The sequence below is a fragment of the Suncus etruscus genome, chromosome 7 (assembly GCF_024139225.1).
Source record: "Suncus etruscus isolate mSunEtr1 chromosome 7, mSunEtr1.pri.cur, whole genome shotgun sequence".
NCBI classification, from domain to species: domain Eukaryota; kingdom Metazoa; phylum Chordata; class Mammalia; order Eulipotyphla; family Soricidae; genus Suncus; species Suncus etruscus.
The window spans coordinates 119,725,235-119,744,801 of NC_064854.1; the positions used below are offsets into that span (position 1 = coordinate 119,725,235).

Consider the following 19,567-nt stretch of genomic DNA (forward strand, 5'->3'; position numbering starts at 1 on the left):
AACCTGAACTCTAACCCTAGCCCAAATCTTAATCCCAACCCTACCCTATTAGAAACCTGAACCAAATGGAGACTTCAATTTTCTTTTCTTTTTTTTGGGGGGGGTGGGGGACCACACCCAGCAGTGCTCAGGGGTGACTCCTGGCTGTCTGCTCAGAAATAGCTCCTGGCAGGCACGGGGGACCATATGGGACACTGGGATTTGAACCAACCACCTTTGGTCCTGGATCGGCTGCTTGCAAGGCAAACGCCACTGTGCTATCTCTCCGGGCCCAATTCTGTCCTTTCTTAACATCCCCACTGCACCTGAATCTCCTTTACTCCTGTCCCCCATTTTTTCTCACCTGACTCTTCCCTCTATTTCTTCTCTTCACTATACTCTGATGCCATGAGTGTTCTAGACAACCCCCATTAAAATCATTGCATGTAAGGAATATCCTGTATCACACAATCAGCTCAGATGGTGACAACAGTGGTTCATGGATATGACTGCCAGGACTTCTGGAAATACAGGGGGCCAGAGTGGGTAGGGTTGTTAGAATGGCTCACCCTGGCTTCAAACAGTACCTGGATCTGTCAACCATAAAACCAGCATACCTGGAGTTTGGAGCACTAGGAGTCTTTGCTGAGATTAGAGAAAAGGCAGTAAAGTGGGTAAATGGTGTCACAGTTGTAGGATGTGTTTGTGCAGCTGCCAGGCCAGTATGACCATGAGTTTTTAGCCAAATTCTCATACTAACCTCCCTCCCATTTCTAAAGATAAACTTATTAATTAACCTCAATTAAATATATGCCCATGCCTAACTTTCACTTTTACTATTAAACACAGCCAAACCTATACCTTTTATCTAACATAAACTTTAAAAAGTAACTCTAACTTTGATCCTAATCAAGTTTAAGTGCTTAGAAACCCTTATCTAAGCCTAAACTTACCTATTAGTATCAACAACAATTTTACTTTCAATTTTAAACATAGCCAAACCTTTAATTCTATGATGAGCCCTAACACTAACACTAGACTTTACCCGAACCCAAATCCAAAACCTTAAACCCTAAACCTTACCTATTTTAGGACTAACTCATAAATTTAGGACTAACTTGGAAATAGTGCTAATTGTATAAATTTAACAATCTCTATAGGACTTTTACTTTTTACTTTGAATAGACCCTAATTTAACTAATATAACACACAGCCTAATCCTAATTCTAACCCAAACTCTAAACCTCGTCTTAAACCTTAATCTAGCAATTAATCTAAATTGAACAATATCCCTATTCCTGATTTGTATCTTTGAATATACAAACATAAATACTAACTATATCAATAATTCTAATCACCTACTATCACCTTGCCTAGCCTATGACTAAAATTCTAGTTGAAATTTAATTTTTTAATTTATTTTGTTTTATTTGAATTGAATATTTATAAATAAAAGAATAAAAATAAATTTAAATGTATTTAAAGTCAAATTAATGTTAGCCTAACCTTGACCCTAATCCTAGCCTAAATAATTATACTAAACTTTAACCATATCTAGGCCTAAACTTAACCATTATCCTGGTTCTGAACAGAATCCTACCTCTAATCCTAAATTTAACCCTATACTTATCTTACTCTAGTCTAGATCTAAATCTTCCAATTAACATACAATAAACAAATATAACTGTCCTTTTTTTTTTCAAATTTTTATCATAGGCAAAATCTAAACTTTAATCTCGAAAAAAAAAAGTTATCTTAATCACATAATGTTACTCTATCCTACAATTAAAAATATGGCCTAAATTTAACAATCGTTCTATACCTAAATTTTATTTTTCACTTTGAAGAGAGTCAAACCTAAATTCTAACCCTAACCCTAACCTTAAACCTACAAAAATCTTAAACTAGCCTCGGACTAATCCTAAAATTCAGCCTAAATTTAACAATTATTCTATACCTAAGTTTTGTTTACAAATTTGGAGAAAGTAAAATGAAAACCTAACTCTAGGGCCGGAGGGGTAGGGCATTTGCTTGCACGAACTAACCTAGGACAGACTGCAGTTCGATCCCCCAGCGTCCCATATAATTCCCCAAGCCAGGAACGATTTCTGAGCACATAGCTAGGAGTAAACCCTGAGCATTACCGGGTGTGGCCCAAAAATTAAAAATAAAAAAAAAAAAAAACTAACTCTAAAAAGAGAACAAGCCCTAACTCTAACCCTAACCCAAATCCTGTAATAAGCTTCCTTGACTAGGCCTAAGCCTACTCATTCGCCTCAATTTTAAAACCAGTTTATCTTTCTGTAGGGTTCTGGCACTAGCCCCCACCCCCTCCCAACAAGGCTGATGCAAGAGTAGGTGAGGGTCTCTTCCAGCCCGTAGCCTCAGAGGCCGGACTGAGCCACAGACCACTCAGAGGGAAGAATTGTCAGAACAATAGACTTCATTTATTGAAGGGAGGGACAAGACTTATTTTAAGGGGAAACTTTAGGCAGGAAACAGAATGTGGGTAATAGAGCTTAGGCATTACAGCAATAAGATGGTATGTGTAGACAACAGTCACAAGGTACATGGCATCATTGATTTGGATGGTATGCAAAGATATTGGTTACAATGCCCCTGGCATCATTAAATCAGGAAGTATGTAAAGATAGCGTTTGCAATGCTTATGGCACTATTAGACAACTAGACAGGTTGTTTGACTTGGATGGCTTTCTCCTTAGCTCATGCTGCACTCATAATAACCGAGAACACAAGTCTCTAAACAGAGACTTTCTTTTATATTCAAGGCCAGCTTGCAAAAATCCCCTTATTCCCTGGCCTCTCTCCTCACATCTTTCTGCCGGCTGCTCTGACCATTCCAGGTGAGGCTTGCATCCAGCTGACATTAATAGGTCTAATCCAGAATGGGATGGGAAACAGAGTTCCTCCCTTCCAAATAGGTTGCAGCTGGCTCCACCATATAAAAGGGCCCACACCACAGTCCCTTATGTCTCAGCAACACCAGTAAACTCTTATTGTCTTTAGTGACACTACAATAAGGATGTTCAATGATGTCAAAGAAAAGAGAGAATTTAAGGATATTGGTGGAGAGAAGGGAACACTGATGGTGGGTTTGGTGCTGGAACATTGTTTGTCTGAAATAACTCTATATGAACAACTTTGTAAATAATCAGGCATTAATAAAACTTAAAAAGAAAAATAAATGTCATATACCTAAATTTTTCATTTAGAACTTTGAACTTAGCCAAACCCAAACCCTAACTTTGATCATAATCCTCACTCAAACTTTTATACTAACCTTTAACTATGGCTAGGTCTATATTTACCAATTATTCTAATATCTACCTAGACCTAAATTTCATTGTGAATTCTGGAACCTAATCCAAAACCTAACCCTAATCCTAAACTTAAGCCTAAAGCTTTCATTATTTTACTTCAAATAAACAATTGTCCTATACCTAATTTTCATTGTCAACTTTCAAAAGAGCAAAAGTAAACCATGACCCTAACATAAACCCTTACCTTAACTCTAACCCTTCACTCAAACCCTTATCTGTACCTATGCCTAAATGTTCTGATTGCCCAAAATTTAATATTCAACCTATTCCTAGCATTCATTGTCAACTTTAAGCACAGTCATACCAAAACCCTAAACCTAACCCAAAATCTCAGCCTTGTCCTAATCCTTTAGGGTTACCTAATCCTATCCCTAATCTATACTGTAGCCTAGGTATAAGCCTTCCAATTAGTCTAATATTGCTAATGGATCTTCCAATCCAATGGATAACCTTCTAATTGTTGCATGCCAAATTTTCTTTTTTTTTTTTTTTTTTTTTTTTTGGTTTTTGAGCCACACCCAGCGGTGCTCAGGGGTGACTCCTGGCTGTCTGCTCAGAAATAGCTCCTGGCAGGCACGGGGGACCATATGGGACACCGGGATTTGAACCAACCACCTTTGGTCCTGGATTGGCTGCTTGCAAGGCAAACGCTGCTGTGCTATCTCTCCGGGCCCCAAATTTTCATTTTTAACTTGTAACATAGTTAACCCAAATTCTAACCCTAACTCTAACCATAATTTTAACAATAACCTTTCTCTTGCCTACAACTAAACCAAACAATTGACCTCAATTTAACAATCACCCAATATCTAACTTGCACTTTCAACTGTATACAGAGCCAAAACCTAAACCCTAACCCTAACAGGAACCCAAACTCTTTCCAAAATACTAATTCTAACACTAACACCATAATAAGACTAAAACTTAACATAACATTTAGTCTAAATTGAACAATCTTCCTATAGCAAATGTTAATTCTTAGCTCTCCACAAATACAAATTTAAACCCTAATCCTAACAGCAATCCTAATACTAATCCTAACCCTTACCCTAGCCCTAAAATAACCTTAATTTTACCTGGAATTAAATGAAACAATCAACCTAAAACTACTTTCATTTTTTACTTTGAATTGATTCTAATTGAAATCTTTTCATGCTGCCTAACCGAAAGCCAAAACCTAAGCCTAATTCCAACCCTATATTTACTGTACCCTAGCATAGGTCTTATACTACCAATCAGCCTAAATTAAACAATCATCCTGTACCTACCATTCATTTACAATTTGATCATATATAAAACACAACCCTAACATTAAGTTTTAGCCTAATCCTAATCCAAACTCAAACCCTTATACTAAAGTTTAATCCTGTTTATGCCTTAACTTACCAAATATCCTCAATTTGACATTCATCCTATACCTTACTTTCATTGTCACTTTGAGTATAATCTACATCTAAATCCTATCTTTAATCTGAAATCTCACAATATAACTTTGGGGGAGGTGGTTTTTGGTTTTGGGGCCACACCCAGAAGTGCTCTGACTCTACACTCAGAAATCACTCCTGGCAGACTTGGGGGACCATATGGGATGCTGGGATTTAAACCATTGTCCTTCTGCTTACAAGGCAAACGCCCTACCTTCGTGCCATCTCTCCGGCCCCATCTCACAATATAACTTTAGCCAAAATCCTAAATCTAATCCTATCCCTATCCCTATACTAACTTTTCTCTAGCCTCATTCTAAAATTTCCAATTAGCCTAAAATTGTCAAGTGCCCTGCTGGTTGCATTAGAGAACTTCTTTTGAGTTTCCCCAGGAGAGTGGGTAACACGAATGCCAAACGGCAAAATATGAAGAAATGAGAGACCACACAATGTATGTGGGAGGGGCCGGTGAGATAGCATGGAGGTAGGGTATTTGCCTTTCATGCAGAAGGATGGTGGTTCTAATCCCAGCATCCCACATGGTCCTCCAAGCCTGCCAGGAGTGATTTCTGAGTGTAGAGCCAGGAGTAACCCTTGAGCACTGTCGGGTGTGTCCCAAAAACAATGTATGTGGGAGAACAAGGGGTTCTGGTTTTAATGTAAAGAAGAAGGCGTATAAATGGGGGATTTAGCCAGCCACAGTTTTTTCTATGGTATAAAAAGAATGTTCTCCTTTGTTAAATTACAGCATAATTCTTTTGTAAACGGAAAAATAAAAAAAAATTCACATGGCTCCTGATGAATAGATATATTTCAAGTAAGAGTCCAAGGTTAAAAGAGAAGATAAATTTTAACATGTTAAAGCAGTTCCTATCAGGCTAGTCTTTAATGTCAGTACTGATTAGGGGATTTTGCAAGGAGCCGGTTTTTCCTATTTTCACAGGGAGCAGGTTTTATTTTAGGGGCTAAATACAGATAACTAACTTCTTAAGATCTGACTAAGAAATTGTTTTTAGGGAAAAAAAAAAAACAAGCTTATCTGAAAGAGATGCAAATCTACCTGGTGAAGGTTTTCTCAATAACCCAATGCTATTTCCTGGATAAAACTTTGGATGTTAGTTCTGAGGCAAGAATTTATTAGCAAATACTCAAAGTCTTTTAGAGATGTCCAAAAAGAATAATTTTACTTTCTGTATAAAACTGCAAGGGCATTTAGAAGACAAAAAGAAATAAAAAAAATTTTAAGTATCTTCTGGTGCTGAGTTTTCCAGGGAAAGAGAAATTAATCAAGATTATATTTATCTGTAAAAATCCTTATTTTAGGAAGTATAAGGTTCAACTATATACACATTAAATACACCAGAAGGGAGATTCATCCTTAGCTTAATTAAATATTTGTTACAAAGCATGCAGAATGTCAATTCCATTAACAAAAATTTTGATAAGCCATTCACACTGAGGGAAAAACTTCTCAGTGGACTTTCTGATGAGATTCCTCTTTGAAATCTTTTTATTTGGGAGGGTCTAGGGGGGTCACACTCCTGGCTCTACGCTCAGAAATCGCTCCTGGCAGGCTCGGGGGACCATATGGGATGCTGGGATTCAAATCACTGTTCTTCTGCATACAATGTAAATGCTCTACCTTCATGCTATCTCTCCAGCACCCCCCCTTAGAAATCTTGATAAGCCATCCATACTGAGAGAAAAACTTCTCAGTGGGCCTTCTGATCAGATTCCTCTTAGGTTATGGTGCAACAATTTCCTATATTGAACTTTCTTTTTTGGGGGGGATGTTTTGGGCCACACCCAGTGATGCTCAGGGGTTACTCCTGGATATGTGCTCAGAAATCGCTCCTGGCTTGGGGAACCATATGGGACGCTGGGGATCAAATCTCGATATGTTCTAGCATGCAAGGCGAACACACTACTGCTGCACCACAGCTCCGATGAATTTTCTTTTACAACTTTGAACATAACCAAAACCTAAACTCAGACCCAAATAGGAGTTGTAATCTTAATACTAACCTAACAATAACTTTACCATACCCCAGGACTTAACCAAATAATTTTCTTAAGTTTTACAATCAACCTATACCTAACTTGAATACTTGAATACTTTAGAGCATCCCATCCTCTGAGCCTACCAGGAGTGATTCCTGATTACAAAGTCAGAAGTAATCCCTGAGACCATTGGAAATGGCCCAAAACCACTACCCCCCTCAAATACTCAACTTTATTTTTTTGTTGTTGTTGTTGTTTTGTTTTTCGGGCCACACCCGTTTGATGCTCAGGGGTTACTCCTGGCTAAGCGCTCAGAAATTGCCCCTGGCTTGGGGGGACCATATGGGACGCCAGGGGCTTGAACCGTGGTCGCGATCTTTCCTTGGCTAGTGCTTGCAAGGCAGACGCCTTACCTCTAGCGCCACCTCGCCGGCCCCTCAACTTTATTTTTATTAATATCTTTATTTAAACACTTTGATTACAAACATGATTGTAGTTGTGTCTCAGTCATGTAAAGAAATACTGAACTTTAAGCAGAGCTAAACCTAAACCCTCACCCTAACAAGAACCCTCCCTGCTACAAAAATCGTACCCTAGCCTAGAATTTTGGCCTGAGTATAGATATGCAGGTTACTAGGAATGAAGCCAACATAAAATCATACTGAAAGTGAAGGCCAAACTAACTACAGGAAGTTCTTGTTTTCTTTGGGAAACTACAGTTCACATGATTCTGTGACAGATGAGGTGCTGCTAGCATGCTTTTTCTGGTTTCCACATAACCATATGAGGTGTGATTTGTGGGATTTTCCAATTCTAAGTTTGACTAACTCCTCCATTTTTGGCCTGGGACTCCCAATTGAATTTCAGGCCACCAGACCTCATAAGCCACACTCACTTCCTCAGTGAAGGTTATGGGGAGCCCTTGAATAGCCCTAAATGACCTATTCAGCTAAGATGAGCTTCAGGAGGAAGGGCCATGACTGATTCCAAGATGAGGGCCACAACCATGAACAGGCAAAATTTCCCAGGACATAGAATTGTTGGGAAACGGTCTCAGCCATGGTTCCCATGGCACCATCCCCGCCATGCTGGGGACACAGAAATGTTTCCCTTTGAGTTAAATTTAATTGCTTATCAAATATTCGGCTGGGCCCTTAATATTTATTTTTCTTCCTTTCTCTGAATAGTTTCTATTTCTATTCCAACAGGAACACATTGTGGATTGAGCAGATTGAATGCTTCAGATTCCTCTATGGGGTTAAACTGGTGCCTATCTACTGAACCAATATGTCAGCCCTGTTTCCAAAGTAGGTCCATTACAGGCACAATTGATTGGGTGAGGTTCAGACATGTTTCTTAGTTCTCATTTCCTCCTTCCCAAAGCTACCCCACCACCTCCACAGGGTGCTCTTCTATTTCCGGTCCCACTGACCTCAAGCCTTGCCCCTGCCCCCATCATCCCACTGAGGTTGAGCTTGTTTGTTCCTCTCACAATTTATCAGTCAACATGAGGACGCCTCAACTAGCTAACCATGGAGTTTTCCTCCCTGAAACTTCCTCTGGGAGCAGAGTCTGGTGTCTTGATTTCTGATCATCCATTTCCCCCATAACCCTCATAGCCCCCACACTTATGAGCACAACAGTCCCTGTCTCTGAAAGTCTTGCTCAACTGGCATGGCTCTGTGACTACCATTAGAGTCCATCCTCCCTGAGTTCCCCCACCCGTCATCCAAAGCACATGGTATTTTTCCAACGTGGCTATAAACTCCCAGGCACACGCTGCTCACTCCCTGAGGTATTCCCATAGGAGAATGATGTCGAGTTCACACTGACTGGGGCATTGCCATCCCTTGGGGTCTAAATGTGGGGGGATGAGGTGGAGACAGGAGACTAGTTTCCAACTTCTAGCTGTCACTTGCTCAGAGTAGCCTGTGTCAGAAGTGCCTGTTTATTCTTCACTGCTATCACAGGAGCCCAGCAGTGACTTAGTTCCTTTATCTACCCTGCCAGGACGACAGCCAGTGGTGAAATCAAAGGCGGGGTGAAGGGGAAGCAGGAGGAGAAAACAACTTCCCTGTTTCTCTCAGAAGCTCTAAAAAACCCAGGAGATCTGGGGCAGCTTTCAAGTTACTTAATTTTGGGGAGGCCTATGACGGGATAGGGTTGGGGTAAGAGCTGCTAGTTGGAAAAAATAGGGACTTCTGTTGTCTTTAGGGTCAGGGCTGGTCACTGAGAAGAAAGCTATGGTGCTGCTGCCCCAGGCCTTTCCCACAGCAACTTGGATAGTGGGTCAGAAGGCTGTACCCTCCCCTGGGAGCCTGGGTCAATGGTAAGTCTTGGATGTTTTTAACCCCTTTGATCCATGTGGCTACTCGGGGCAGTTTCACTTTTACAAACATTTGTTTTCGTCCTTTGTGAGACGTCAGACTTCTCAGCCTGTCACAGAGGCCGTAGAGGCTGGGCCAGCTTTCTAAACACAGCGCTGTCGCTGTCACTGACTCGGATTTCTTGAACCGACACCACGGACTCTGGCTTCTGTCCCATCGTGGGTGTTTTCTCCTGCTCCCTTCTTTTCAGGTAGGTCCAATCCGAGTTCTCTGAAGAAAGTGGACAGTTGCTTTTTCTCTCTTCTGGGGTGTCAACACCACCAAAGATGAATGAGAGCAGCTGCTCTGGGGACATGGGAGAGATATATTTACTATAGCCCTACTTAGACTAAAGTTAAATCTCAGAGAAGGGAAAGTGGGACAGTCTGGACACATGTCCCGTTTGCTTCCTCCAGGACTGGATTGCTGAATGGAGAGAAAATAATCATACGTATCTCCACAGGGCAGCCCGCTGATGGCTAACTACACGGCAGCACCAGACGAAGACTATGATGTGCTCATAGAGGATGAACTGGATAACATCCCAGGGCCTCCCTGCCAGAAGTATAACGCCAGCATCCTCTTGGCCCAGCTGGCCCCACTACTCTATTTCTCAGTGTTCGTGGTGGGCATCCTGGGAAACATAATGGTGATGCTTGTCCTAATGAAGTACAAAGGACTTAGGCATGTGGAAAACATCTATTTCCTCAATGTGGCCATTTCTAATGTTTGCTTCTTGCTGGCTCTGCCATTCTGGGCTTACACAGCCAACCATGGGGGACTTCTCAGCAACTCCGTGTGTATAGTTGTTGTAGGCCTCTACTCCTTGGGACTATATGGCCAGGCTCTTGGAAACACTCTTCTGACTGTGCAGAGGTACCTGGTGGTTTTCAACATGAGATGTTCCAAGGCTGCCAGGATGAGGCTCTGCAGTATCATCATCAACGCTGTGGCCTGGATCATTATCATTCTGCTCACTTTGCCTGAATTTCTATATTATAGGCCTCACAGGGAAGGCCAGGAAAATCTATGCTCCTTTAACAAGCCTGAGTTTCTGCCTGCAGAGGGGCCATTCTGGAAGCATTTTCTAACTTTAAAAATGAACATCTTGGGATTTCTTTTTCCACTTTTTACTTTTGTGTTTTGCTATGTACGCTTGAGAAAAACATTAAGGTACAAGGATAGAAGGTCTGACCTATTCAAGCTTGTCTTTGCCATAATGGTTGTTTTCCTCTTGATGTGGGGGCCCTATAATATTGCACTTTTCCTGTCTACGTTCAGAGAGAACTTTTCTCTCAGTGACTGCAAGAGAGCCTACAACTTGGATAAGGGTGTTCAGGTAACAAAAATTATGGCCGCCATCCATAGCTGCATCAATCCGTTCCTCTATGTGATTCTTGACAAGGCCTTTAGGACACACCTCTGCCATCTGTGGACAGCCAGTCCACATCAGTCACGTCCAGAATCTGCACAAGACACCTCACTAGGAGAAGTCAACTGTACCTCTCATGTTTAAATTAATTTTCTATGGACAAGGGATGTGAATCAAGCAGTGGAGTTTGTGCCTAGCCCAGAGTCCTCAAGTATCTCCAAGGGCCCCAGAGCACTGCTGGGTATGACCTCTATTTAAAATAAATAAATTTCTCACGAAATGTCTCAATTTATATTTTGTCTAAGGGGTGCTTTTTATTCTTTACACAGTTGCATGCAAAATAAGATAGAGGTGATTTGGAAGCAGCAAAGTAAACATTTACTAAGAACTGATTTTTCTGAGCACCATGCTATTCACAAACACAGGCTCCTGCCTGTTTCATTGCTACCACAGAGATGTATGTAGAATTAGAGCTATTTCTCTGAGGGAGAACAGGCTCAGACATTTGGCTAGACATTACAGGGTCAGGACACAGACACAGGAGTCATTTTCTCCAGAGTCTCAACTTCATCCTGCATGCCACACTTTCAACAAGTGGCAAGAAGACATGTTCAATGAAAGGTGCTTAAGAACACAACTGGACTGCATTCTGCTCAGAAGTGCACATTAAAGTTGTTTTCCAAACAGGTTTTCTTTTTCTATAGTCATGGAAAGACCTGGACGCTGCAGATAAAAAGTAATATCGTGGCTTCTTCAGAACACAGCCTTAAGCCCCTAAGTACCCAAAACTGATGTGTTTTCTAGCATTTATTTCCCAGTATTTACCAATTGTAGTTGTTGTTTAGAAGTGCTGACCTTAATGCATGTTTTGTTCTTTAGTGTCTTGGACCTCACCAGCTCACAACTATAAAATTATGCTCATCTTCTTCTATAACTGCACTAGCAGTGTACAGGCTCCCAAGTCAGCAGATCTATTCCTCACAAGGGTCCCAGAGGCCCCAGCTATGTGAAGTTGGCTCTTTCTTGCTCCCAAATCATCCTGTTGATGGTTAATTGCTAAACCCATATTCACTGGGTTCTTAATGACTGGTCTCTGTCCCTCAGGCCTAGAGGTCACCTCTGCCTTTCTGCTGTGGGATGCAGTCACTGTTCATGGCTGAGTCCTTAGACATGTGCTGAATTGGTGTACTTCTTTGCACAAAGAGGCCTAGTGTGATGCCTGCTGCAACTCCACCCAGTCACTGTTCCTCTGCACTCAAGCATAGGGGCCAGCACTGTCCCTCTTGAGGCACTTTGGAGGGACTCACTGGGCCTCTCCTTCCATCTGAAGTGGATATCTGCAAACACATACTCAGTGGCATTGAACCCACCCAAAGCTTGAATTTGGCCCAAACAAAAAGGGTCTTTTATTCCTACTTTCCATTAAGGAAAGTGATTGAAAATTTGTTTTATATTGATTAAATGAGAATGTTTTGTTTGTTCATCTGGGAGCCACACTCAGTGATGATGCTCAGGGGTTACTCTTGGCTTTGTACTTGGGAATTACTCCTGGTGGGCACAGATGAACCACAGGGGATGTCAGAGATTTAACCTAGGTCAGTCTCATGTGAGACAAATGCCCTGCCTACTAAACTATCTCTCCAGCTCCAAAGAAGAAAATTTTATTTTCTGAGTAGTAGAGGCCTCCATATACACCCCTAACCTGAAAGCCTTCATTCGTGTTTCATTCATTCATCAGGAAAGGATTTGTATTCTGGTCTTTGTTTTCTTTGAGGTGCAGAAATGTCTTAATTTAATGTAGTTCTATTTGTTTATGTTTGCTACCACCTGCTTGGTCAGTGGCATTTCATCTTTAAAGATGCCTCTAGTTTCAAGGTCATGGAAAGTTCTTTCGATATTTTCCTCTATGTACCTTATGGATTCAGGTCTAATATCTAATCATGAACTACTTTTTAGATATTTAATACATTTTGATTTGGCATTTGATTTAATTTTGATTTTTTATTTGATTTGACATTTTGATTTATAATTATGATTTGACATTTTGACTTAATACATTTGATTTATGCATGGCATCAGGAAGAGATCAAGAGTTTTAAGAAGTGAAGAAAAAGAGGTAAATCCTCTTAAAACAATTAAACCAAAAAAGTCTGGATTTCCTCTCTCCATTTCCACCACATGTAAAAGAGAAATCTTCAAGAAAATGGCACTTGCACTTTATTTATAAACATCATAATGACAAATAATTATTTTGTCAGCATCTTTGGGATAAAACATAGAGTCTACAGGTGCATTTGTGGAGAAAAAAATGACAGAACTAAATATCCAACCCAAATCAAAAACAATAAAATAAAGACACCTAAACTATGGGCCAGAGTGATGGCACAGTGGTAGGAAATTTTCCTTGCACACAGCCAACCTGGGACTGACCCGGGTTCAATCCCCAGCATTCAATATGGTCCCCCAAGTATGCCAAGAGCAATTTCTGAGTGCAGAGCCAAAAGTAACCCCGAGCACTGCCAGGTGAGGCCCAAAACCAAAGAGGAAAAAAAAGACGCCTAAATTTTAACAATCTAAACTTAAATGGTCCTGTTAGAATGGCAGACCAGGGGCCAAAGGGTGGTAGTATAGGAACATTCTGGAAACATTGGTGGTAGGAAGTCAACACTGGTGGTGGGAATGACTCTGATTTACTGTACGTCTGAAATTCAACTAAGAAGGACTTTGTAGCTCACAATGGTTCAATAAAATAAAAATTTAAAAAAATTATTATTTTTATTTTTTAATATATTTTTTATTTTAATCATGGTGGCTTACATATCTTTCACAGTAATATTTTAGGTACATATTGACATTAATCAGGGGAATTACCCTCACCAAATTTGTCCTCCCTCCACCGCAGAAATTTAAAAAAAAAATTTTTTTAAATATAGAATCTAGAGAGACTAAAGACCTGCAAACTCGGGGCCGGGAAGGTGGCGCTAGAGGTAAGGTGTCTGCCTTGCAAGCGCTAGCATAGGACAGACAGTGGTTCGATCCCCCGGCATCCCATATGGTCCCCCCAAGCCAGGGGCGATTTTTGAGCACATAGCCAGGAGTAACCCCTGAGCGTCAAACGGGTGTGGCCCAAAAACCAAAACAAAACAAAAAACCTGCAGACTCTTACTGTGACTGACAGTTGAATAGTTACAGAAAATCAAAGATTTGTAACAAATGATCTGACTATAATTGCCCACACACATAGAAGATGTTTGTGGAACATTAATGGTCCAACATGATCTCCCTCCTCTGTCAGAACAGGATAGTTATTCTAAAGAGAAAAAAATAGGATACACCTTTCCATTATTGCACTGAAAAAACAAACAATAAATAAAAACTAAGAAGAGCATGACAAGTGTCTAAAAGGGAAACAGGAAGAGAGGCACAGGGAAAATGTCTGCCATAGAGAGAGGTAGAGAAGAGGGCAGAGGGAAGAGGGGAAGAAATGAAGAGGAGGGACACTGGTGGATAGATATGTGCACCGGTGACAGGATGGGTGTTGTACATTATATGACTGAAACTCAATCATGAACAGCCTTGTAACTGTGTATCGCACCGAGATTCAATTTAGGAATTGGTTGTATTTTTAATTTTTTTTAAATAAGAAAGTGAGTAAGATGTAGACAAGAAAACAGTTTTCCTTTTTAGAAAGAGGGCCACACTCGGCATTGCTCAGGAGTTACTCCTGGCTCTGCACTCAGAAATCACTCTTTGCAGGCTCAGGAAACCTTATGGGACGCAGGATCTTAAACCAAGGTCAGCTGTGTGCAAGACTAAAAAATCTACCTGCTATGCTCTCAGTATTTCTTTCTTTCTTTTTTTTTTGTTTTTGTTTTTGTTTGTTTGTTTGTTTGTTTGTTTGTTTTTTGTTTTTGGGTCAAACCCGGTGGTGCTCAGGGGTTACTCCTGGCTGTCTACTCAGAAATAGCTCCTGGCAGCCACAGGGGACCATATGGGGACACCGGGATTCGAACCAACCACCTTTGTTTCTGGATCAGCTGCTTGCAAGGCAAACACCGCTGTGCTATCTCTCCGGGCCCAGTATTTCTTTCTTTAACCTGTATGTTATGTTTATTTTTGTTTTGGGAACCACACCTAATGATATTCAGTCTTCTGGAAGACACTCAGGAAATCATTATCTCGAGTTTCGAGTTATCAAGAATTTCCGGGATCAAACCCATGCATCCTGCATACAAAGCATGTGGTCCAGTCTATTGAACTATCATTATCATTCTCACCCTGTAAATTGTTTTCTAACATGAAAAAAAAAAAGTCCTTATCAGGACACTGTCACTCTGATGTGAAACATTTGAGAAAAATAGTGAGATTGCATGAGCAATCTTCTTTTGATGCAAAATATTTAGGAGGACAATGGAAATGATTTTGATCACGAGAAGCACAAATGAAAAAAATTACGCTACAGAAAGCTGAGATAATCTGCCATTTCCGTTAGACAAAAAATACTCTTGTTCCCTTTCTCAAATGTGCTGTGACCACATGAGCCTATGTTTTTCCCCCACCCAAGCCCTGTTCTTGACCTCTGTCCCCTTCCAGTGGACTTTCAGACATTCGAGCAAGCAAGTTCTTCAAAGGAAATTGAGCCAAAGGGCTTCACTTCAGAAGTGTTGAAATAGGCTGTAGTCACACAACACTCCTATCTGGATGAACAGAATCATTCCTGATATCCTATGCTCTTCCTACTTACATAAAATGCCTCCACAAACCACTGCCTTGTGCATCCATATGGGTTCTGTCTATCCAGTACATCCCCTTTTATTCAAGCACTAGATTTTTGATATCAGTCCAAAGGTTGGAGGATTGGAGGAGAATCCTGTGCTCACTGCTCCCCTTTACCACCCATTTATAGCCACTGAGAGAAGCATAGTTCTTTTCCCTAGAGCCATCTCTGGCACATCTAGCAAGAAAAGCTTTGATGTGAGCTTCAAACTTCAATCTCTTGATCCTTCCCTTTAGCTCTCAATAAAAGGGTAATTCACTTGGGATGCCTCTGCCATGCCTACCCAGGGAATGGGTGGGAAGGGGTGTCTGTCACTTCCCATGGAACCTACTCCCAGCCATCTGGCTCTCATGCTGCCAACAGCTGGGGACCCAGGAAGAATGCCTCCTTCAGAGGAGCCAGCCTGACAGCGCTGGACTTGGAGTTCTCATAGGTTCCCCTCTCTCCTTAGAGACATCCACAGTCCTAACAGGTCCATAACTAATACTATTGTCTCCAAGATTTGGGGGCCTGTGGCTCAACCTCTTTATTCTTGTTTGCAGGGAAATTAAGGAGTGCTAGATCATGTCACCCGATATAGAATATGTTTTCTTTTGCTTGTGACCATGTGATCTGTTCAACAGTTCTGCTCTATGAATCTGTAGGCAGCTTCCTCAGCAAAGCTCCTGCCCACAATCCCTTTTAAGGCCTGTCTTTGCAGCACACTTGCCTCAAGTTTCCTGGAGGTGTAGACAGCTAGATCCAGATCTCAGGACCCTATGCAAGTGAATAGACCTTCCATTCTCCACAGTGTACAATCTGTACGTGCAAACTTAGACCAAGTTCATCTGAAGATAATTTTGCTTATGCGTATCTGTGCCTGCACCAGTCTCTGAAGGACTGAGGGCAAAGGCTTTGCTAATTCGCTTCTAAATAAACTAGAAAAGTTTGGATGAAGGATGAATGAGGAGACTTCTAATTGCAATACAAGTACCATTAGATTCCCCCCCCCCCCCCAGAGAGAGGTGGCATTTGTGCTTCCCAACAAAACCAAAGGGAGAAGTGACTGTGGGTGACAGGGAGCACTTTCTGTCAATAGTTTATATTCCATTGGGAAAACTAAATAACTCACTTTAATATTAGAAGGTTTCAGCAGCTTTTGCCATCATAAATTGGAAATATTACTAAGATCTGTGGCTTCTGAATGAAATAACTCTACATGTGGGTCCAATGGGAGCAGCTGTTTGACTAGTGAGGGTGTACTGACTTGTTGGGGTGAAGAGTGGGGGGGCATGATTTCTGAGCATAAAAAATGGCTAAATCAATTATAATTACCACAGACCAATATTGGAACATAAAAATAGCAAATCATGTGCCACCTAGACATTGTATGTGGGGGCTGAAGTGAAAGCACAGTGTATAAGGCTTTTGCCAGATTTGATCCCCAGCATTTTATATAGTCCCCTAAGCACCACCGGAAGTAATTCCTGAATGCATAGCCAGCAGCAAACCCCGAGCATCATCCGGTGTGGGCCAAAAGGCAAACAAATAAGCAAACAAAAAACATTGTTTTGTCCTATCTCAAATGTTCTCACTTTTTGCATGTTTCCTGCTATTTGCAGACATGTTTTCATATGCATCTCAATGCCACAAAGGGCGTTGAAGTCTGCTTAGTTCATTCATAATCTATGAAGACCTCTCTACACATCCCAAATGCTTTTTTCTTTTCTTTATTTTTTAGATTGCAAAACTCTATTAACTGGTTCCAACAACAACAACAAAGCAACAGCTAGAAATGGGTGGGTGTGGGTGGCATCATCTCCTTTCCTGTAGTAGCAGGTAAGCTGGGGGTTGCCCTGTTCTGTCCCAGTGGGACCAGGAGATTGGTCTGACTCCCTCTATACAGCCACAGCCCCCCCCCCCACGCCCCAGGGACAACCACGCTGGGCCTTACAGGCTGGGAATAGCAGCAGCAGTAGCAGATTGGGAGGTTGAGGTCAGGAGGGGTCCAGAAGGGGACACTGGGCTGTCCTCACCAGGAGAACATCATGGGTTACGGGTTCTGCAGATAGGGCATCACTACAGCCAAGATGGACAACAGGAAACTGCCCATTTGCTTCATGTCTTCAGAACTCTGAGAATTGGCAAAATTAATAAAGGAGCAATAGATAGCAACCCAAGCACATTACTTCAGTTTGAGCCTGAACTCATACATGCTAAAGATCATGTATAGCAGGTTCATTGGGGGGGGGGGGTGGTTGAGTAGTCCAGGGCTGGGTTGCACTGGGTTGACAGGGTCTGGTACCTCGGCACTTTGTTCAGCCTCCGAGGGTCCACATGTTGTTGGTGGACATGGTCTGTGCCCCAAATGCTTGTTTTTTTTTCAAGACTATAAAAATTATCTCTGTAGGTATGCCAATCTGACTACACACTAGATATTCCAGTTGTTTAGCTGACCTCACCAGGACTTTTTTGGAGTGAGTGCAGGCACCCTTCCTTGTGTATCTCCCTTCTTTTAGCAAACTTGGCAGCTGTAACCACACCCACATGCTCAGTCACCAGATCCATAAACTCACTCTATTCTGAACTGAGATGTAAACCGAGCTGTGAAAGATTATGACTACACCAGCCATGCTGGCCATCTCAGGAGGAGAGGGTAGGTCAAGCCACAACCCTGCCGAAGCCACTGTTCAAACAGGGCCTTCTTCCAGGAGTCTCTGCAGCTGAATATAAAATTTGTAGTATGGTAGCTTTGAATGTCTAGGCAACTTCATTTGTTTGATACTGTCATCTCTAAATGAACACCCCAACTTAATAGACTGGACATATAACAACAAAAGTTTACTAAACTTTCTCCATTGTATTAGTGACTTTATTGGTGATGCAGTAATTTTCACCAATGAGCTTGCTACTATACATTTTCTTTTTATTTTTTCTTTCCGGTTTTTTCAGTAACTTTGATTTCACTTATCTAAAAACAAATGCATTATGATCAATTATGTCAACTATGTGATGCATTTCTTTAAATAAATAAGATTATAAAATTAATAATTCTGGTATACCTATAAGCTTTGTGCTCTGGTATAGCATTTTTATCACTTCAAACTTTATGTTGCAAAGAATATCATTGTGGGGGAGGGTGTTGGGTCACACCCAGCAGCGCTCAGAGGTTGCTCCTGGCTCTGCACTCAGAAGTCACTCTTGGCAGGCTCGGGGGACCATACCGGAATTCGAGCCACAGTCCATCCTGTATTGGTCCCGTGCAAGGCAAAAACCACTGTGCTATTGTTCCGGCCCCAGGAATATCATTCTTAAAAACATTTTACTAATAAGAGTTGCCTCCCTAAGATCATCTCTTTGTAGAGACGTTGGCTTTATAATGAGTCAACTTGGCTACTGAACTATATTTCCCAGAATTCTGCATGTTTCTTATTAAGGTAAATCCCAGGAGAGGTTTTTTTGGTTTTGGTTTTGGTTTTGGTTTTGGGCCACACCTGGTGACAAGCAGGGGTTACTCCTGACTATGCACTCAGAAAACGCTCCTGGCTTGGGCAGGGAAATCATGTGGGACACTGGGGGCTAGCGCAGGCAAGATGCCTTACCACTTACGCCACCACTCTGGCCCCCCAGGAGAGATTTTTGATAGAGATTTAGAGGGTGCAAGTGAAGTGTCATGTTTCCTTATTCACTAACCTCATTTACTGTCATTTATCTCACCTTACTTTTGTAGATATCAGTCCCACAACTGCTCTTCTATTCCTATCAACATTGTATTCTAAAAAAATTTTAATTGTTCTGCATCCCTAGTTGAGTTCGAAGAACTGCTATTTCAAATTTGGCCATTGGGGATCAATGAGTCTATGGAAGATACAAAGAGCAGATAAATGATTCCTTCTAGAGGAAAGTCACTGATATTAGGAAGTTGCTGGACACCCTATGCAGAAAGCAGAATTTCCTCTCATGTCCTTTCTCAATTTCGAGTAAGTAGGACCAAAACAAATTTCCAGAGAAGAAAGCCTTGAGTAACACACTTAGAGGACCAGGCTTGACCCTCAAAAGGCATTAAAAGGGAGAGCACAAAGCAGGAGAAGCTGCATGAAGCTGAAAGTTCAAAGTGTGGTTATCAGCATTATAAAGAGCAAAGGGCTGGGGAAGGGGCAGAGATCATGGGTTTTTTGGAGTTCTGCAAAACCTACCTAGGGAAGCTTGGAAGAGCAGCTGTCCCGTTCTAGAGTCCCTGGTGAAAGGGCAGGTTAGAATCAAACTGTGGGGGTGAGAGAAAGAGCTCTCCATCCACCTCCCACTAACTAAAGGAAGGGAAGATAGTC

General features: G+C 41.5%; 1 protein-coding gene and 1 pseudogene across 1 annotated transcript; one reads left to right on the forward strand and one right to left on the reverse strand.

Moving 5' to 3' along the window:
- Nucleotides 1-9,586: 9,586 nt before the first annotated feature.
- On the forward strand, nucleotides 9,587-10,628 carry CCRL2 (C-C motif chemokine receptor like 2). Its single transcript, XM_049777397.1, has one exon. The coding sequence runs from the start codon at nucleotides 9,587-9,589 to the stop codon at nucleotides 10,625-10,627; it is 1,041 nt and encodes a 346-aa protein (XP_049633354.1). The 3' UTR covers nucleotide 10,628.
- A 6,643-nt stretch (nucleotides 10,629-17,271) lies between these two features.
- On the reverse strand, nucleotides 17,272-17,593 carry LOC126014398 (PAT complex subunit Asterix-like; annotated as a pseudogene).
- Nucleotides 17,594-19,567: the final 1,974 nt, after the last annotated feature.